This window comes from Diadema antillarum, unplaced genomic scaffold (assembly GCF_040938485.1).
Source record: "Diadema antillarum isolate AM-2024a unplaced genomic scaffold, OU_Dant_1.0 scf00000006, whole genome shotgun sequence".
Lineage (NCBI taxonomy): Eukaryota > Metazoa > Echinodermata > Echinoidea > Diadematoida > Diadematidae > Diadema > Diadema antillarum.
In genome coordinates, this window is record NW_027270895.1 from 4,473,795 (window position 1) to 4,475,955 (window position 2,161).

At 44.8% G+C, this 2,161-nt stretch overlaps 1 protein-coding gene across 1 annotated transcript; it reads right to left on the minus strand.

Moving 5' to 3' along the window:
- Nucleotides 1–216: 216 nt before the first annotated feature.
- Nucleotides 217–1,494, minus strand: LOC139715907 (allatostatin-A receptor-like). Its single transcript, XM_071627463.1, has one exon. It carries the CDS (start codon nucleotides 1,492–1,494, stop codon nucleotides 217–219), a length of 1,278 nt encoding a protein of 425 aa, XP_071483564.1.
- Nucleotides 1,495–2,161: the final 667 nt, after the last annotated feature.

Genomic DNA, 2,161 nt, shown 5'->3' on the forward strand with positions numbered 1-2,161 from the left:
CAGTATAGTATTTCATTTAAGTTAAGTTGATTCTTGATTTTTTTTTTTCTGACATGAGTTTAGTTTGTCGTTCATTTTTACTTCACAAAGAATGAATCTATTAGAAAAGGTGATAAGTGTTAAAAGTTCTTTTTATTAAAAGTAGATTCCAGCGTTCCCCAACGCGAAACGGTGTCTTTTCTCGTTTCTGCTAAAATTCATACCGTATAATTCTCACTAAACATTTTTGACATGGCTATTCCTGGTTGATTCTTCCTGGAAACCGAAAAGGGCGTTACTGCTTATTTTCGTGCCAGTGAAGAATTTTACGAGAGCTATGCGGAATTGAGCGTTCCAGACCAAATACACGATGGGATTGGCGCATGAGTTAAACAGGGCAAGCGCCGTAAGAACACGATCAACTGGTCCATAGAGAAAGCTGGGGTCAAGGACATGCAAGTTGTAAAGGAAAAAAGCAGTGGCGTTCGGACCCCAGCTAAAAATGTAGATAATGATTAGAACCAGGAGCATTCCCAAAACTCGATTCATGGCTACAAGATGTCTGAATGATGCAGTAGAATGGTCGCCATGTTCGCAGGTTCCCGTAAAACGTTTCGATTGCACGTAGAGAGCGCGAGCAGCCAAGAGCTGTGTTATTAACATTGTTGAGGCCGGAATCAAAAAGGCGAAAATGAAATTAGCCAGTGCAAGGACGATCTGTCCCGCGTAAGTTGCATGCTCCACTTGGCAGGAACTCGACGCCTTGCCGACGCCGGTTGACAGAAGGAGATCGAAGGGTAACGCCGTAGCGGCAAACCAGATGAAAACGAGACCAAGAATCACTTGTTGGCGTCTTTTGTAGCGGCTCCAACGGATGGGATGGACCACTGCGACGTATCGCTCCAGCGATGCGGCAGTCAGCGTGAAGATTGAACTCAATATGCTTACCCACAGGAAGAATGAGGTGAAAACAAATCGGCAGTATATTTCAGCAGAGGCTGTTTTCGGGACGCGAACAGCGACTGGGATCGGGAATATGAAGACGGACGTGAGAAAATCCGCCGCTGCAAGATTCCCGACGAGAGTGTCGGCGGAGCTCCTTTTCAAACCGCGACGCAACAGAACCGCCATGACAAGAGCATTCCCGCCAATACCGAGCACGGAGAGGAAAGCTTGTATTCCAATTCGCAATGACCACGTGATCGGCTGCCATACCCAATCAGCGTCGATAAAAGTCGTCGTTTCAGTTTCACTGCTCCACAGTGATCTAATGTCATCATAATGCGTTGTATCGGTCTGACCCCCTCCGGACGTGTAAGACAAACATGCATTCTCGGCCCCCAGCGACAATATGCTCGTTTCCAACCCTGCAACAAACGTTGTCCGTTGGTAAACTGTGGTTCCTAGTCTGCTCCTTGATGTGGCCGTTGAATTTTTAGCTGCGTCACCAACTGCCGTTGTCGGAGCTGTTTCTGCTTCCTGATAGTTGACTGACGTTGAGTTTTGAACAGACATTGCGCAAGGCGTAACCACCAGGGTTATGAAAATGACCAATACGTCCAATGCAGCCATGCCCAGCTAGTCCACTTCAACTGACCATGAAGAAGTTCACCGATTTCTATTCTCTTTTTTCCCCTTTCAAACCTGGGAGACCAAATCAGGGAAGGAATTGTGCACAAGTATCAGAAAAGGTCGAACATTCAACTTGGTTTTTTTTTTTTATGTGTGTGATTGGTTGTATGAATCTGGTGATCAAGATCATCAGTAACCAGCGCTAATAAACTTCCAGCCGTTGGATGGTAGAATCAAATTGAATTAGTGTTGCAAAATCGTCCTAATTGAAATGGACTGTCATACATGGCATTGTGAGTATCTCTTTACTCTAAAACAATCAACCCACATGTCTTTTTGAGACACGAAAGAAATAAAAAAATATGGTGTGGCAAAACGAGGTCTCGTTTTATAGTGGCAACCTATAGAAAAGTGAAAGACATGGGATACGTGGATACATCATCTCTCGATTGTATTTCACTGAGAAGAGAACATGATATACCTAATGAAATATATCGGAAATGTCATCTATTCCGTAAAGCCCCTTTTACACTTTCACGGATTGCATCACGGATGACCACGGATCGTCGATCCGGGTTCATCCGTACTGTATCCGGCATGACCGTGTTGA

What these genes read in the sequence shown, in the direction of transcription:
- LOC139715907 (XM_071627463.1), bottom strand. Translation starts at nt 1,494, where the DNA reads ATGTCTGTTCAAAACTCAACGTCAGTCAACTATCAGGAAGCAGAAACA.